The sequence below is a fragment of the Pseudorca crassidens genome, chromosome 1 (genome assembly GCF_039906515.1).
Source record: "Pseudorca crassidens isolate mPseCra1 chromosome 1, mPseCra1.hap1, whole genome shotgun sequence".
NCBI lineage: Eukaryota > Metazoa > Chordata > Mammalia > Artiodactyla > Delphinidae > Pseudorca > Pseudorca crassidens.
The window spans coordinates 91,616,729-91,634,511 of record NC_090296.1 but is presented as its reverse complement, the minus strand read 5'-3'; the positions used below and the strand labels follow the sequence as shown (position 1 = coordinate 91,634,511).

At 38.9% G+C, this 17,783-nt stretch overlaps 1 protein-coding gene across 6 annotated transcripts in view; it reads right to left on the bottom strand.

Moving 5' to 3' along the window:
• Positions 1-17,783, bottom strand: part of DUT (deoxyuridine triphosphatase) — a 99,207-nt gene that overhangs the window by 57,678 nt on the left and 23,746 nt on the right. The window contains exon 9 of one of the 6 annotated variants that reach the window (XM_067746102.1): positions 13,076-13,097. The exons of the other annotated variants lie outside the window; for them this stretch is intronic. Within the exon in view, the coding sequence (XP_067602203.1) occupies positions 13,091-13,097 (7 nt within the window). The 3' untranslated portion in view covers positions 13,076-13,090. Of the gene's footprint in view, positions 1-13,075; positions 13,098-17,783 lie in introns of those variants that run through there. 6 annotated transcript variants of the gene reach the window in all.

The following is a 17,783-nucleotide window of genomic DNA, read 5'->3' as shown; positions in this document are numbered from 1 at the left end:
AGTTAGGTTCTGTTAAAGAGAGCATGGTCCCATTAAAACAAGGCAATCTGTACCTAGAAGGGCCTAGTCCTGCAGCTTAAGAGCCACCAGTGTAGGCAAAAATAATAGCTACAGTGCTAGTTAAGATGCTAAGAGTAGCAAGTAACCAAAACACTCAACTCAAAGTGGTTTAAACAATTAAAAAGAAAGGGGGGGGGGGAAATTTACTCATCCAAAAATGCTCAGAGGTAGAGAGATACCAGGCAAGGTTACATCAAGGATGTCACCAAGTATCTAGTTTCCTTCTGTTGCTTTCTGCTTCACATGCGATGGTGTCAGCTCTATCCTAAGGCTGACACCTCTTTTGGTTTTAAGATTGCTGCTACTCTTTGCCAGCACTAATGTTTCCTCGTTCAAGTCCTTTGGGAAACAGTTGGCATCTGTGACAGATAATGCCAAGCAAAAGTCTCAAATTTGTTTGCAATGGACAGGCTTAGGTCACATGCCTACCGTTGAACTAATTGTTGGCCAGGAGATGAAATGCACTGGAGCATTTCAAGTGGGTTCAACCTCTCTAGAACCACATTGATACTTAAATGGAAAGCAAAAAGCCATTGGGAGAGGAGGAGCCAAGACAGACGGAGAAACATCTTTTGTTCAAAGGAAGCTCAGAATGTGTTGGCAGTTGCAAATGGACCATCTTAAGATTGTCACACAGTCCATATATGTGACCTGAAAATACTTATTTCCTTAATTCCTGTTGAAACTTGAAGAGAGAAAGAAAGTCAAGAAGAGCAGAATATTTGGAAGAACAAATGGGGACTTTTCCATAAGTTATATGTAGGAAAAAGCATGTCTCTCCTGCTAGAATAATGACTAGGGTAACATACATAAATGTATGGTGAAACAAAGGCTTTAGGTTTTCTGACTAAATCAAGTGATCTCAGAATAATAGGCAAACCCTGAGAAAGTCCCTAAGTCGACTCCAGCCTGGGGGAAAACCAGCACATCAAGCTGTAACTTAAAAGGGTTTGTCCAAAAGATCAAAAGATGTAGGATTGGATTCTCCTGAGATTCCTAGGTTGAATTATTTATATTAAAAAAGGGACAATAATGTCCCTCTTACACAGTGGTCATAAGGATTAAAACAAATATTTAAGTATGTGTGAGACGTAAGTATGAGACAGTTTGAGGAGAATATGAATAACTGTAAAAGATTGAAAAAGCAGCCTCAGTTCATAATTTAAGATCTTTCTCTATTTCTAAATGAACCATTTCTCAAGAAATTAACGGCTACCCTATGATCCAGCAATTCCACTCCTAGGTGATAAACCAAAAAGAAATGAGTGTATACATACTACATACCATAGCAAAACACAAAAGAATAAACGACTGCTACATGCAACAACATGGATGACTCTCCCAAGCATAATGAAGAGTAAAAGAAAGTGAGATATAAAAGAGTATACACTTGGGCTTCCCTGGTGGCGCAGCGGTTGAGAGTCTGCCTGCCGATGCAGGGGACGCGGGTTCGTGTCCCGGTCTGGGAAGATCCCACACTCCGCGGAGCGGCTGGGCCCGTGAGCCATGGCCACTGAGCCTGCGCGTCCGGAGCCTGTGCTCCGCGACGGGAGAGGCCACAACGGTGAGAGGCCCCCGTACCGCAAAAAAAAAAAAAAAAAAAGTATACACTTGATGATTCTTTTACATGAAGTTCAACGACAGGTAATACTAACTGATGGTGGTGGACACTGGGAAGAGGCATGAGGGAGCCCTGAAAGCACTGCAGATATTCAATATCTTGATCTGGATGGTGGTTATATGAATGTATATATATAGAGAGAGAGAGAGACAAAAATTTTTTGGGCTGGACATTTAAGTTTAGTACACTTTACTATATGTTTGTTCCTCAGTTAAAAAAAAAATTTAAACTACTGGAGGCCATAATTCACTGAAATGAGGACATAAGCCAAAAGTAGGAAAGCATGGGATCCAGGCAATAGGAAGTCCCCCAGAGGACAGAGATGAAGGGAATTCCTAAGAAGATGATGAGTCCTAGGAAGGCAGCTGTACAATAGGCTGGAGAGTCATGGTTGGAGCCAGAGGAAGTCTGATAAATGTTACACTTAGCTGTAAGTATAAGGCACTTAAAATGGAAAATTGTATAGTTGGGTGGAAAATTACACTACCTTTGACTTCTTTTATCACTTGTGAGGCAGGCCTGCCTGTGGGGACACTGCCATGCTATTTTAAGGGGCACCATCGCATCTATCGGAGGCCCATTGGAATTGCAACCCTAGTCCCAGGAGGGAATAAAGTCACATGTATAATGCTGGCCATGTAATCTAAAAGTGGGTGATGGAAAATGTCACACAGTGGCAGAAAAACACAGAAAGATTCCATTTCCACACATGAAAAAAACACTGTTCTGGTATGCATATGAGTCCAAGAGAGATTGAGTGATCATTTTAAGATATCTGAATTTCATCACTTTTATTCTGTTCTCATTACATTGGTCAATATGTTTGTGGTGAATGCTGCTACAGAATATTTGATGAGAACTCTTGTTGTTTAAGCTACACTGCTGCCACAGTAGAACCATAGTACTTAATTTTCTCTACTATTATTCAGAGTATTTATATTAATCATGTGATCTTTTAGCCTATTGGCATTAAGACCACTAAACAAGCTCAAACGTGGTAGTAATGAACAAGACTGTTCTGTGAGTATGGATTGTATTTACACTAGTTAATATTTATAAAATATTGGGGATATTCTAGACTGATTTTTAAAAAGACAATAAATGGCAAGCGAATATATTTCATTTTGCCTAATATCTCATTGTGTTCTCTCTTAAATGAGCAAATATTTAACAATTGTTTTGCAAAATAGCCTTTAATAGATATCCTAAAGCAATTTTTAAATATATATTTTTTACCTATTAGACATATGAAAAATTTATAACAAGCAAGTTCATTGGCTTTTTTTTAAACATCTTTATTGGAGTATAATTGCTTTAGAATGGTGTGTTAGTTTCTGCTTTATAACAAAGTGAATCAGCTATACATATACATATATCCCCATATCTCCGCCCTCTTGCGTCTCCCTCGCACCCTCCCTATCCCACCGCTCTAGGTGGTCACAAAACACCCAGTTGATCTCCCTGTGCTATGCGGATGCTTCCCACTAGCTATCTATTTTATATTTGGTAGTGTATATATGTCCATGCTACTCTCTCACTTCGTCCCAGCCTACCCTTCCCCCTCCCCATGTCCTCAAGTCCATTATGTCTACATCTTTTTTTTTTTTTTTTTTTTTTGCGGTACGCGGGCCTCACTGTTCTGGTCTCTCCCGTTGCGGAGCTCAGGCTCCGGACGCGCAGGCTCAGCGGCCATGGCTCACAGGCCCAGTCACTCCGCGGCATGTGGGATCTTCCCGGACTGGGGCACGAACCCACGTCCCCTGCATCGGCAGGTGGACTCTCAACCACTGCGCCACCAGGGAAGCCCCTCTATGTCTACACCTTTATTCCTGTCCTGTCCCTAGGTTCTTCAGAACGGTTATTTATTTATTTAGATTCCATATATATATGTGTTAGTATACGGTATTTGTCTTTCTCTTTCTGACTTACTTCACACTGTATGACAGACTCTAGGTCCATCCACATCACTACAAATAACACAATTTCGTTTCTTTTTATGGCTCAGTAATATTCCATTGTATATATGTGCCACATCTTCTTTATCCATTCATCTGTCGATGGACACTTAGGTTGCTTCCATGCCCTAGCTAATGTAAATAGAGCTTCAATGAACATTGTGGTACATGACTCTTTTTGAGTTACGGTTTTCTCAGGGTATATGCCCAGTAGTGGGATTGCTAGGTCATATGGTAGTTCTATTTTTAGTTTTTTAAGGAACCTCCCTACTATTCTCCATAGTGGCTGTATCAATTTACATTCCCACCAACAGTGTAGGAGGGTTCCCTTTTCTCCACACCCTCTCCAGCATTTATAGTTTGTAGATTTTTTGATGGTGGCCATTCTGACTGGTGTGAGGTGATATCTCATTGTAGTTTTGATTTGCATTTCTCTAATGATTAGTGATGTTGAGCATCCTTTCATATGTTTGTTGGCAATCTGTATGTCTTCTTTGGAGAAATGTCTATTTAGGTCTTCTGCCCATTTTTGGATTGGGTTGTTTGTGTTTTTGATATTGAGGTGTATGAGCTGCTTGTAAATTTTGGAGATTAATCCTTTGTCAGTTACTTCATTTGCAAATATTTTCTCCCATTCTGAGGGTTGTCTTTTTGTCTTGATTATGGTTTCCTTTGCTGTGCAAAAGCTACTAAGTTTCATTAGGTCCCATTTGTTTATTTTTGTTTTTATTTCCATTTCTCTAGGAGGTGGGTCTAAAAGGATCTTGCTGTGATGTATGTCATAGAGTGTTCTGCCTATTTTTTTTTTAAGAGTTTTATAGTCTCTGGCCTTACATTTAGGTCTCTAATCCATTTTGAGCTTATTTTTGTGTATGGTGTTAGGGACTGTTCTAATTTCATTCTTTTACATGTAGCTGTCCAGTCTTCCCAGTACCACTTCTTGAAGAAGCTGTCTTTTCTCCATTGTATATTGTTGCCTCCTTTATCAAAGATAAGGTGACCATATGTATGAGGGTTTATCTCTGTGCTTTGTATCCTGTTCCACTGATCTATATTTCTGTTTTTGTGCCAGTACAATACTGTCTTGATGATTGTAGCTTTGTAGTATAGTCTAAAGTCAGGGAGCCTGATTCCTCCAGTTCCCTTTTTCTTTCTCAAGGTTGCTTTGGCTATTCAAGGTCTTATGTGTTTCCATACAAATTTTGAAATTTTTGGTTCTACTTCTGTAACAAATGCCATTGGTTGTTTGATAGGGATTGCACTGAATCTGTAGATTGCTTTGGGTAGTATAGTCATTTTAACAGTGTTGGTTCTTCCAACCCAAGAACATGGTATATCTCTCCATCTGTTTATATCATCTTTAATTTCTTTCATCAGTGTCTTATAGTTTTCTGTATGCACGTCTTTTGTCTCCTTAGGTAGGTTTATTCCTAGGTATTTTATTCTTTTTGTTGCAATGGTAAAGGGGAGTGTTTCCTTAATTTCTCTCCCAGATTTTTCATCATTAGTGTATAGGAATGCAAGAGGTTTCTGTGCATTAATTTTGTATCCTCCTACTTTACCAAATTCATTGATTAGCTCTAGTAGTTTTCTGGTACTGTCTTTAGGATTCTCTATGTATAGTATCATGTCATCTGCAAACAATGACAGCTTTATTTCTTCTTTTCCAATTTGGATTCCTTTTATTTCTTTTTCTTTGCTGATTGCTGTGGCTAAAACTTCAAAAACTGTGTTGAATAATAATGGTGAGAGTGGACAACCTTGTCTTGTTCCTGATCTTAGAGGAAATGGTTTCAGTTTTCCACCATTGAGAATGATTTTGGCTGCAGGTTTCTCATATATGCCCTTTATTATGTTGAGGTAAGTTCCTTCTATGCCTACTTTCTGGAGGGTTTTTATCATAAATGGGTGTTGAATTTTGTTGAAAGCTTTTTCTGCATCTATTGAGATGATCATATGGTTTTTATCCTTCAATTTGTTAAAATGGTGTATCACATTGATTGATTTGCATATATTGAAGAATCCTTGCATTCCTGGGATAAACCTCACTTGACCGTGGGGTATGATTCTTTTGTTGTGCTGTTGGATTCTGTTTGCTAGTATTTTCTTGAGGATTTTTGCATCTATGTTCATCAGTGATATTGGCCTGTAGTTTTCTATTTTTGTGACATCTTTGTCTGGTTTTGGTATCAGAGCAATGGTGGCCTCATAGAATGAGTTTGGAGGTGTTCCTCCCTCTGCTATATTTTGGAAGAGTTTGAGAAGGATAGGTATTAGCTCTTCTCTAAATGTTTGGTAGAATTCTCCTGTGAAGCCATCTGGTCCTGGGCTTTTGTTTGTTGGAAGATTTTTAATCACAGTCTCAACATCAGTGCTTGTGATTGGTCTGTTTATATTTTCTATTTCTTCCTGGTTCAGTCTCAGAACGTTGTGCTTTTCTAAGAATTTGTCCGTTACTTCCAAATTGTCCATTTTATTGGCATACAGTTGCTTGTAGTAATCTCTTATGATCCTTTGTATTTCTGCAGTGTCACTGGTTACTTCTCCTTTTTCATTTCCAATTCTATTGATTTGAGTTTTCTCCCTTTTTTTCATGATGAGTCTGGCTAATGGTTTATCAATTTTGTTTATCTTCTCAAAGAACAAGCTTTTAGTTTTCTTGATCTTTGCTATCGTTTCCTTATTTCTTTTTCATTTATTTCTGATCTGATCTTTATGATAGCTTTCCTTCTGCTAACTTTGGGTTCTTCTGTTCTTCTTTCTCTAATTGCTTTAGGTGTAAGGTGAGGTTGTTTATTTGAGATTTTTCTTGTTTCTTGACGTAGGATTGTATTGCTATAAGCTTCCCACTTAGAACTGCTTTTCCTGCATCCCATAGGATTTGGGTCGTCGAGTTTTCATTGTCAATTGTTTCTAGGTATTTTTTGATTTCCTCTTTGATTTCTTCAGTCATCTCTTGGTTACTAAGTAGTGTATTGTTTAGCCTCTATGTGTTTGTATTTTTTACAGATTTTTTTCCTGTAATTGATATCTAGTCTCAAACCATTGTTTTCAGAAAAGATACTTGATACGATTTCAATTTTTTAAAATTTACCAAGGCTTGATTTGTGACCCAAGATATGATCTATCCTGGAGAATGTTCCATGAGCACTTGAGAAGAAAGTGTATTCTGTTGGTTTTGGATGGAATGTCCTATAAATATCAATTAAGTCCATCTTGTTTAATGTATCATTTAAAGCTTGTGTTTCCTTATTTATTTTCATTTTGGATGATCTGTCCAGTAGTGAAAGTGGGGTGTTAAAGTCCCCTACTATGATTGTGTTACTGTTGATTTCCCCTTTTATGGCTGTTAGCATTTGCCTTATGTATTGAGGTGCTCCTATGTTGGGTGCATAAATATTTACAATTGTTATATTTTCTTCTTGGATTGATCCCTTGATCATTATGTAGTGTCCTTCTTTGTCTCTTGTAATAGTCTTTATTTTAAAGTCTATTTTGTCTGATATGAGAATTGCTACTGCAGCTTTGTTTTGATTTCCATTTGCATGGAATATCTTTTTCCATCCCCTCACTTTCAGTCTGTATGTGTCCCTAGGTCTGAAGTGGGTCTCTTGTTCACACCATATATACGGGTGTTGTTTTTGTATCCATTCAGCCAGTCTATGTCTTTTGGTGGGAGCATTTAATCAGTTTACATTTAAGGTAGTTATCGCTATGTATATTCCACAATTTTTTAAATTGTTTTGGGTTTGTTATTGTAGGCTTTTTCCTTCTCTTGTGTTTCCTGCCTAGAGAAGTTCCTTTAGCATTTGTTGTAAAGCTGGTTTGGTGGTGCTGAATTCTCTTGGCTTTTGCTTGTCTGTAAATGTTTTAATTTCTCTGTCGAAACTGAATGAGATCCTTGCTGGGTAGAGTAATCTTGGTTGTAGGTTCTTCCCTTTCATCACTTTAAATATGCCCTGCCACTCCCTTCTGGCTTGCAGAGTTTCTGCTGAAAGATTGGCTGTTAACTTTATGGGGATTCCCTTGTATGTTATTTGTTGTTTTCCCCTTGTTGTTTTTTCTTTGTATTTAAGTTTTGATAGTTTGATAAATATGTGTCTTGGCATGTTTCTCCTTAAATTAATCCTGTATGGGACTCTCTGCATTTCCTGGACTTGATTGACTATTTCCTTTCCCATATTAGGGAAGTTTTCAACTATAATCTCTTCAAATATTTTCTCAGTCCCTTTCTTTTTCTGTTTTTCTTCTGGGAGCCATATAATTCAAATGTTGGTGCGTTTAATGTCCTAGAGGTCTCTGAGACTGTCCTCAATTCTTTTCATTCTTTTTTCTTTATTCTGCTTTGCAGTAGTTATTTCCACTACTTTAGCTTTCAGGTCACTTATCTGTTCTTCTCCCTCAGTTATCTGCTATTGATTCCTTCTAGAGAATTTTAAATTTCATTTATTGTGTTGTTCATCGTTGTTTGTTTGCTCTTTAGTTCTTCTAGGTCCTTGTTAAATGTTTCTTGTATTTTCTCCATTCTATTTCCAAGATTTTGGATCATATTTAGTATCATTACTCTGAATTCTTTTTCAGGTAGACTGCCTATTTCCTCTTCATTTGTTTGGTCTGGTGGGTTTTTACGTTGCTCCTTCATGTGCTGTGTTTGTCTGTTTTCTCATTTTGCTTAACTTATTGTGTTTGGGGTCTCCTTTCGCAGGCTGCAGGTTCATAGTTCCCATTGTTTTTGGTGTCTGCACCCAGTGGGTAAGGTTGGTTCAGTGGGTTTTCTAGGCTTCCTGGTGGAGGGGACTGGTGCTGTGTTCTGTTGCTGTGTCCTGAGGCTGCTGGGAGAGATTTCCCTTTCTCTTCTTTGTTCGCACAGCTCCTGGGGTTCAGCTTTGGATTTGGCCTTGCCTCTGCGTGTAGGTCGCCTGAGGGCGTCTCTTCTTCACCCAGACAGGACGAGGTTAAAGTAGCAGCTGATTAGCGGGCTGTGGCTCACTCAGAATGCAGGGAGGGAGGGGTAGAGAATGCAGGGCAAGGCAGCGGCAGCAGAGGCCAGAGTGACGTTGCACCAGCCTGAGGCCGCCGTGTGTTCTCTCAGGGAAGAGAGAGTGTGTTGTCCCTGGATCACCAGACCCTGGCAGTGGCGGGCTGCACAGGCTCCTGGGAGAGGACGTGTGGATAGTGACCTGTGCTTGCACATGGGCTTCTTGGTGGCTGCAGCAGCAGTCTTAGCATTTCATGCCCATTTCTGGTGTCTGCGCTGATACCTGCGGCTCATGCCCATCTCTGGAGCTCGTTTAGGCGGTGCTCCAAATCCCCTCTCCTCGTGCACCCCGAAACAATGGTCTCTTGCCTCTTAGGCAGTTCCAGACTTTTTCCCTGACTCCTTCCCAGCTAGCTGTGGTGCACTAGCCCCCTTCAGGCTGTGTTCACACAGCCAACCCCAGTCCTCTCCCTGGGAGCCGACCTCCGAAGCCCGAGCCTCAGCTCCCAGCCCCCACCCGCCCCGGCGGGTGAGCAGACAAGCCTCTTGGACTGGTGAGTGCCGGTCGGCACCGATCCTCTGTGCGGTAATCTCTCCGCTTTGCCCTCCGCACCCCTGTTGCTGCGCTCTCCTCCGTGGCTCTGAAGCTTTTCCCCTCCGCCACCCGCAGTCTCCGCTCACGAAGGGGCTTCTAGTGTGTGGAAACCTTTCCTCCTTCACAGCTGCCTCCCAGTGGTGCAGGTCCCGTCCCTATTCTTTTTTCTCTGTTTTTTCTTTTTTCTTTCTCCCTACCCAGGTATGTGGGGAGTTTCTTGCCTTTTGGGAAGTCTGAGGTCTTCTGCCAGCGTTCAGTAGGTGTTCTGTAAGAGTTGTTCCACATGTAGATGTACTTCTGATGTATTTGTAGGGAGGAAGGTGATCTCCATGTCTTACTCTTCCGCCATCTTGAACGTCTCCCCCAAGTTCATTGACTTTTGTGTTTGTATTTAAAATGATAGAACTAATCGGAAACCAAATTCAAGATGTATTTTCAGGTGCTTCAGTGGCATAGCAAATTTGACCTTGAACACTCAATTCTTTACAAGGTTCTCATCAGACAAATATGACGGATGATATAAAAATGGCCAAAGTGGGCTTCCCTGGTGGCGCAGTGGTTGAGAGTCCGCCTACCGATGCAGGGGACACAGGTTCATGCCCCGGTCCGGGAGGATCCCACATGCCGCGGAGCGGCTGGGCCCGTGAGCCATGGCCGCTGAGGCTGCACGTCCGGAGCCTGTGCTCCGCGGCGGGAGAGGCCACAGCAGTGAGAGGCCCGCGTACCGCAAAAAAACAAAAACAAAAACAAAAATGGCCAAAGTTTGTAAAGACATAATTGTCTGGCTTCATAATAATGATTATGATAATAGATCCTATTAAACACTTACTAGGGACTAGGTCCTGTCTAAGCATTTTGCCAATAGGGTTTATTTACTCTTCCACAAAAATGTAACATAGTCAGTATAATTTCCCCCATTTTACCAGAAGAGGATACTGAAGCACAGAGAGGCTAATTAACTTGCCGAAATCCACAGCTAGTAAGTGGTGGAGCTAAGGTTTGAGCCCAGGTAGTTTGGTTTCAAAGCCCATAGCCACAACTACTTTCCAGTAGAGCTAAGACTGCTAAGAACTTATGGGTTTATTCTAGATTTTCATCTTTTTTACTTGAAGGATGTTTCTTTAAAACATGTTGGTTTTTAATTTTTTAAATACTTTTCATTTTATGTCATATTAAAGCTTTATATTAAAAAGTGGAAAAGATGATAAATCAATTTCTAGTACTGTACTTTTTTATTTCTATAAAAGGAAGACAATAAAATAGTGTTTTGGACTACAGTATAGGAAAGCATATGTGTGTGGTATAAATGCAATAAATCTTGGTAATACTATTTAAATCTCTTTAGATTCAGCTCTGGAAAAAAAGGAATGCCTAATGACAATGAACAATAGAGGGAAGTTTGATGACAAGTTTAAGACAATCTTAAATTGAGTTTATAGCTCTGTGTCTCAGACCTTTAAAGTATTCCAGGTCAGGATGATGCATGTGTCTTTTCAGTCCTCCGTTTTTTCTTTGTTACTGCCTACCTCAGGCTCTTTATTAGAACAACATTTCTGTACTACAGATGAAAAACAGAACTGCTTGATGGCAGTATTTTTATCAAATTCCTTCTACTTCAGATATTTAGGAAAATTTTTTTAGCTAAGACTTTCAGAAAATAACCAGAATTACTGCCATATGATTATAAAAACTTATTCTATGACATTTTCAAATCAACCCAATCTACTATCTTCATGTCCCAATTACTTCTCAACATTTCAAGACAAATATTTAGCAGTTGTCAGTCTTTAAAACTAGGAGATGTTCACCATGGTTTTTATTCTCATAATAGGTACATTATTGAAAAATAAAAGATAAACTAAAAGACAGAGAAAATGCTATCAAATAGCCACCCTTAAAAAAAAGGTGGGGGAGACCTTTGGTTGAGACTTTTGATTTTGGTGGTTCTTATGTTATAGAATCCATTGGACAGCCATTTAGATCTGGATATATAAAGATTAGGCAACTAAGATATTCCTTCTCTTTTATTACTTGGAATAGCAATACCTCCTCTGCCATTTAATGTATGTTGGTTTGAAAAGATGTTTTTAAAAGTATGAATTATTTAGACAGAACACAGTAAATAAAATCACTACGTATTTGTATATCCAGGTCAATTTGAGGAACTGTGTAAGTTTAGTAGCAGCAAAATGTTCACCAAGTATTCACTGGTTTAATAATTTTAGTAATTTAGTAAAAAATGTCTTCTTAATTATTATTTTTGAAATTTGGGGAATAAATACGCTGATAATTCTTTTTCAACTCTGACATGTAGCAGCAGGACCGTTTTTAAGATTGGGACCCTATGAGGTACTAAAGCAAGCATTCACTTCTCTCACACTTGAGGTCACAAATTTTTGCAAGTCAAAAATGTTGAGCATGCCAAAAATATCATGCTGCACACTACCAAATAAAAGAACACTGTTATTCTTACAAGGAAAGGTTTGACAAGACAGGAAATAGGCAGGGTCAGAGAAGTTTACTTAATACCAGGTCTTATTTAACCATCATGAAGCCAAAATACAATGACAGTTTAAAAAAAATAAACAAATAGCTGTTACACAAAACAAAACCCCAGGATACATGGTCTCTACTGGAACTGATTATTAGATTTTTAGCAAATACAGGAAGTGGATAACCCCAGAGAACCCTCACAAAATTTCTAGACATCTTCCCCATTTACTTTTGTCACATGCGCTTCACTGAGACAATGTGGATTAAAGTAGTTTTAATTTGTGGGTAGAAATTTGAACAAAGAAAAATTGATCTTAACATGCTGCAAAATAACTTCATTAAAGGGCAATCATTTTAAAAGTTGCATTCTCCTAAAAATGGGGAGGGGAAGAGAAAGAAAAAAGAAAATGGAAGATAGGAAAAATCTAGCTGTTCATTACAATTTTCCATTTTTTGTTTAAACACAGCAGGAGGGCAAAGCTGCTGGCTTCTCTTCATCCTTGCAAATGCCAGGAGGGATTATGCAAACCCTACAACCACCCAAATCTTATTTAAAGTTATAATCATTGTTCTCATTTAATGACTTTCGCCTGCTTTCACTCAAATATTGCTGCATCTTGTTTTCTGCCAGTTTGGACCCACTGGGAGTCGTTGATTCGTAATTGCAGATAAACCTTTTTTTAAAAAAGAAACATGCTACCTTTACAAAAAGCAAACATCAAGTGACATCTAGTGGATGTTTGAATATCATTTTCTAAGGACTCTGAATAGCAATATTCTCAACAATATATTATCTTAATATTGCTTATAATTTATGTTTCTCAGCTAGAGCCTCTGTCTTTTCCTAAGACAGAAAGACAAGTTATCAGATAGAAAAGTTGTCATTTTCTTTTCTCAAAGAAAATTTCTCTTTCCATTAGTATGTCAATAATAATTCTCAGGATAAAGCACCCTGGAAATAACTCATCTGTAACTCATGCTATAAGTGTGAAAAAAAGGTTACAGTATATCCAACATCGGACATTTCTGAGCAATTATCAACTGTGTAGACGGTTCTTAAGAGAAGATGGCACTTCGAGTCTCAAATTCCTCTTTTTATCTATAATCTTAAAGAGCACTATAAATCTAGCAATTCTATATTTAGTCCAAATATTGTCCCTATTCTCCTTGAGAATGCTGTGGGAGAATTATTCAAGTATTTAGGTCCACTTTCCATAACCTTTGGTAATTTTTGCTGGTTCACCACAAGTTACTGAAAACAGTGACTTAATCAGAGTCACACACAAAGCTGTTGAAAACTTAATTGATTGGGATTGCTGAACAGTTCCTCTCCAGAGATTTCATGTGTCTGAAAGGCTTCATGGAGAATAAATCCCTTGCACTGATGTCTAGAGACTGCATTTGTAAAAGAGACAGAAAGGGAAATTATTGACTGAGAAATTGAAAGATGGTGTTTAAATTTAGTATTTTCTTTCCTTTCAATGAAAGGAAACTTGGAATATGCAACTGTAACCCAAATGCCAGCTGTCTGGTTGTCCCCAAGTCTTCCAGTCTTTTAGAGTTGCTCTTCATTTTAATAATAAAACACACACACACACACACACACACACACACAGCCCTGCGTGAAGCCCTTCTCTGACTTCCTGCAGGAAATCTATCATCCCTTTCCCGCCTGCATTCCCCCAATAATTTCAAGAATTCTTGGGAGCTCTGCTTATTCTTAATCTCAGCTCTGCATCAAGCTTAATACTACTGTCTTATTCTTTATCCACTTCAGCCCAAATGCAAACTATTTTTTGCTTTTTGCCCCCACTCCAAAGTGACACTTAAGCAATGTGTGTAGTCCACTTTACTGAAGTGCGGGTAATAGGAGGGAAGCTAAAGCACAGACAGCTCAGTAAACAGATTAAAAGTAATCTATGCAGTGATACTATGTCTGGGCTTTGTTTCAAAATAATTCATTGGGGTTGGGGATGGGGGAATAGGTGGAGACACAGAAGAAACAAAATCAGCTAAGAGCTGATAATTGTTGAAGTTGAGTGATGAGTACATGGGATTCCTCATACTACAAATTCTACTTTTGTAAATGATTGAAATTTGTTTAATAGCTATTTGAGAGAGTAAGTTCCTTGGTCATCCCTGATGCAGGAAATTTCTCTGGCTTCCAGTCTCTTCTCCAATTAGCCTCCTACCACATTTCGGGACCCCCTCCCAGAACTTCTGAGTCTCACTGCCTCTCCTCCTTCTCAGGTTGCCCAAGCAAGCCTTGAGCTCTGGACACACTCTAATACTGGGGAGCCCAGCAGAATGGTTTGCTGACTCCCTAAAAATTCAAGAAACCAGTTTTTACCCTAAGAGGAATTTTGCCCTAGCTTTACAAAATAACATCAGGTAAAACTAGCATAACACCTGGAGTGTATAGAATTTTTTAAAAAGTTAGTTCTCTTCCTCTTACTATTTGTATTTTAATTGAAGTCCTGACAATTGATTCTAACAAAAGTTAATATAGATAGTATATCAGGACAAAGCAGCTAAAAGATGATATTCTATACCTACAAACACGTCTTGGGGAGAAATAAGTAAACTGTGGCCAAAGGGTAATTATTTTTGCCTTTTAACAAAAGATGTTCAGTGCAGACGTTGTGTCATACATAAATAAAACTATCTTTAAAAAATATATATATATATTTTGCTACTCAATTATACTGCAGTAGCCAAGTGCTAGGCAGCTATCACAGTAGGCTCATCAGAGGTGCATGGGAGGCCCGAGGAGTCTGAACCCTGCCCCCAACCATGAACTTGGTGAGGGGGAGAGAGAGGTGCACCACTGGCTCCCGGTTCCTGATGGTGATTAACCCAGTCTCTCTCCTATCGTAGCATCAATTAGCAACTGCTCCTTTCGCTTTGTCTACTTTGGCCTAGAAAATGAAAGCTTTGCTTAGTGCAGGTCTGAAGTCAGCTGAGATTAATGTTCAAACCCTCCCAAAACGTGTGCTAACAAGAAGAGGAAATGAAGTCATGTAAGGAAAAAGACTTTTCACACTTTTCACAAAATACATGTACAGGAAGAATAAGAGAATTCACTCTGGATGATTATGCTAATAATGCAAAGGTGGAAACTGTGCCTGTTGTCCCCTTTTAATATTCCCAAGAGGAAGAAAAGGGATTCAGAGATGTGGGGACGAGGAGGGAGCCACTTGCCAAAGGCCTCTGAGCAAGGGACTCAAAAAAGTGAAAAAAGTGGACGTGTTACCATTGGCATGTGCCATTGTCCCCAAACATATGCGAGACAATGTCAGCGCTCACTTCTGGCTCTAAATTGAAAAAACACTTCCTCTCCTTCTGCCAGCACCATTTTCCCTCCTCCGCACCCCTGGAGTCTGACACGGTTTCCATTCCGAGGAGACCCGGTAATGACTCCAAGGAGACTGGGTAACATATTCCAGTGAAAGAGCTGGCAGACAGCGTGAGACAGCACGGGGCTAAGTTTAGGCTGACATGAATTAGGAAGCATTTCTAAGTTACCCTTTGAAGTTTTTATTGCCTTATCATCAAACGGCTTCTCTTCTTTGGCTGTATATTGATTTTTCTGACTATGAAAAAGCGTTTCATCTCTTCTATGATAATCAAACACAGTTTCAGCCAGCGGGCACCTTCTTTTTTCTGAACCGTATTATTGCACATATCATGGAATTATCCTACACTCCCTATCTGACAGGACCCCCATACAGCATTAGTCTCTTTCTAATGTTATTTTCCTTGTCATGCCCAACAATATAATGTTTACATTCCAAACATATAGCTGCAGGGATCATATCATTATTTGCCTTTGCCCTAGTCAAGGTCTATTTTATGAGAGCTTCCTGTCATTTGTCCTGATCTATGCTACTCTTTGTCAAAACATCACCTCTGAAATTGCCTGCTTCCCTAAGATGCCAGAAAAAAAATATTTCATGTCAACTAAAAATTAAGTCATTATAAATCCCACAGAGGTTTCTAAATGGGGCCACCCTTGGGATTTTATTTTTCTTTAAGTATAATGCGCTTTCTAATAGTCAAAGTGATTGGACTTGAAGAGTATTTTTGTCATATTTCCCCTCTAGCCCCTGGCACATCAGAAAATAGTCACAAAAAGGTTGCTTCTTTTTTATCTACTTGTACAATGTGTGATGACAGGGCCAACCTCATATGTGGTTCAGTGTTCATACCTGAGTGGAAAGTTGGGTTAACGTCTTTCCTGAATGGAGAAGGGGTATGAGACCCTTGATCAGGAACTTGGAAACTAGCCCTACAACTGCTGTGGTTTGGTTGGTTTCATGACCCCAAACACATAGCCTCCTTTAGGCTCAGGCAATCCATGTGTTATCTAACAATGTCTTAGGTCAGCTTGAAAGATGCAGTCCCTATTTTGTTCTTACAGTTTCTCACTGTCATTTCCATCCTCTGTGCTCATTAGCTGGCTATTTTGGTGATGGCTTCTTAACCTCATTGTCACAGACATCAGATTAATATCAACTCCTGAAGCTCAGCTCTGGTGATGTCACTCTTTGCCCCAAACTCTTCCACGGCTGGCCATTGCTTCCCTGGTGTTTAGGACCCTCCAGAGTGAACCTGCAACCTACAATTCCAGGATGCTAACCAGCGATTTTCTATATGTCCTTTACACACCAGTCTATCTGAACTTTCGTTTTGCCATTTTATGAATATGCCTTGTGTCTTCTTTGTATTTTCAAGGTATATCGCTTACTGCAGAGATTTCTATATTTATCTGACTTCCCCTGCTAGATGGTAACATTCCTGAAGATAATTGTGACCATTTATTGACCAAATATTCTTTGCTATGGACTGTGTGAGATACTTTACATCCATCAACTCTAGATTTTCTAATAATGTAAGGTGGATATTACTATCTTGATTTTTCAGATGGGAAGATAGTGGTTAGATGATGTCCTCAAGGTCATGTAGCTAGCATGTGACAGCTCATGTCTTAGTTGTTTCACGTATATCATCTAGAAAAACACTAAATTGAATGAATGATGATGCCGGCACTTGTTCAGCACACAGATGCTAGGCAATTACAAATGTGAATAAATGAATGAACGACGGGATTTTATACCTTAAATTAGCCCCCTAACTTTAGATAATTGCCACCAGGTGGCAGTAGTTCGCCACAGCCATACAGACTGGTCGCAAGATTCACTAAATGGAATAAGAGAGCTGGAAGGGACCCTGGAGATTATCTGACGCGTTTGCCCTATTTTATGCTAAGAAAATTGAGAATCCGTAAAGTTATTTTATTTACTCAACATCTTTTAGTTAGTGAAAGAGCGGACTTAAACTTAGGTCTAAAATTCCCAAAGCCACTGTTTTACCATTAGACCAACTTGTATATTTTTTCTTCAAAACTTATAATTTATAGTAATAATTTTCCCATTGAGTATTAAAATATTCAGTAAAATAGTAAATGTAATCAAAACTAAACAAATATATTTTATCATAAAGTTTTAAGTGTTTCCCTTAACCAAGTAATATAGTTTTCATGTTAAAAGATGTTATGATATAGATAATGCAAAAAGGAAAAATACCACCAATTCCAACAGCCAGAGATAATCATTATTTTAGAATATATTCTCCCAGAGGATTCTTACTCATCTGTAAAACCCACTTTTGAAAATTAGGATCAAACCAAGACATAATTTAGTAATTTGTTAACTTTAATTTCTCTCTACAATCTGACTTTCATAAATAGTTACTTGACATTATCTTTAGGAGACCTCCTGGATCTTAAAAATTCTCCCAAATTAACCACGTTTAGTTGCTAGTAAACGGAGACCATTTTTATATTTATGTATTTATGAATTTATTTATTTAACATCTTTATTGGAGTATAACTGCTTTATAATGGTGTGTTAGTTTCAGCTTTATAACAAAATGAATCAGATTTACATATACATATATCCCCATATCTCCTCCCTCTTGCATCTCCCTCCCACCCTCCCTATCCCACCACTCTACGTGGTCACAAAAACACCCAGCTGATCTCCCTGTGCTATGCAGCTGCTTCCCTCTAGCTAGCTATTT